A 1262-nucleotide genomic window follows, 5' to 3' on the forward strand; every position below is an offset into this window, starting at 1 on the left:
TTTTTTTTAACTGGTCCATTGTAATTCAGGCACTTAATACTGTGCAACATACCATTGAAAATGCTACTTATTAGAGCTAACACTAAAAGAAAATAATAGCACAGATAATCTTATACCCCTTTAGACGCTGGAGCCTTGAACAGTGTAGCATCAAACTGGAGTCCAAGCCACACACCCGCCACGTGGACATTTTCTGTAGGATAAGTTCTCCCCTTTCAGTCAATCAAACCATAGTATGACTGCCTCACAGGGAAACACCTCTGTTCATCATTTCTGCTGTCAAAGAGAATGATGTTTTCATGAGAACTTCTTGCCGCTCTATTAGATAAAAGTGAAATTACACAGCAGTCACAATCACTGGTACCAACCAGGGGCTGCCTGCTGGCTTCTCTGTTACAAACAGCTGGCTAAGATTGCCCTGAAGCCCAGGGATCAGCACAGATGGCTGAGGGTTGCAAGGGGCAGTTTTGGATACACTGGAGTTAGCCCTGGCATGGATCACTAGATGGTTGTCATGCAGTGGTCTCCAGTCAGGATCCCCACTGCATGTCCTTGTTAGTAGTGAAAATACAGGATCACTGTACTGTGTGTTAGTATTAAATGATTTTCAGGAAAGTTCTGATACTGAATTGTTTCTTTGCAGGAGCTGGTGAAAAAGAAGATAAAACGTCAGCTGACAAAACAACAAAAGTCTGCTCTAAGACAACGACTGCAGAAAGGAGAGGCAAATATTTATACCAAACAGCGTCGAGAAAATATGTACAACATTAAGTCAAGCTTGGATGCAGCTAGTTTCTGGGAATAATTTATTGAAACTACTGTAAACATCAGGAAACAAATAGTACATACAGTTGAAAAAACATTATTAATTACAGATACTCCTTTTATTCAGTGGAGCAACAGCTCTTCTGTACAACACTGTAAAAGCTGAAAGCTAATAAATATCATTCTTGTTTTAAATTGATTTTACTGTGTTAATATAGATTAAAAATCTTCCACTGTGCAGAGGATTCCTTTTTAAAATACCCTTCCTTCAAGCTTAGAGCTAGTTTTTGCAATGACATGGAGTTTCAGTGCAAAATGCTGCCCTGAAGTTATAAACGTTTGGCTTTATCAAAAATCACAAGGAGATATTAACAAATGGCCTTTCTTTTCTACCCCATAAGATTTTTCTATTCCATAAGATTTCTTGTGAACCTGTGCAAAGACCATCAAACAATATAGCACTATTCATTCTTTGATCTTATCAATTTTTTTTTTTT

The 1262-nt window shown here is 38.0% G+C and overlaps 1 protein-coding gene across 1 annotated transcript in view; it reads left to right on the forward strand.

The window, feature by feature from the left end:
• RIOK2 (RIO kinase 2) overlaps positions 1-1262 on the forward strand; it is a 28697-nt gene that overhangs the window by 16864 nt on the left and 10571 nt on the right. Inside the window, exon 4 of the mRNA XM_019610120.2 lies at positions 644-759. Coding sequence (XP_019465665.2) covers positions 644-759 — 116 coding nt within the window. The remainder of the gene's footprint in view (positions 1-643; positions 760-1262) is intronic.

This window comes from Meleagris gallopavo, chromosome Z (assembly GCF_000146605.3).
Source record: "Meleagris gallopavo isolate NT-WF06-2002-E0010 breed Aviagen turkey brand Nicholas breeding stock chromosome Z, Turkey_5.1, whole genome shotgun sequence".
Lineage (NCBI taxonomy): Eukaryota > Metazoa > Chordata > Aves > Galliformes > Phasianidae > Meleagris > Meleagris gallopavo.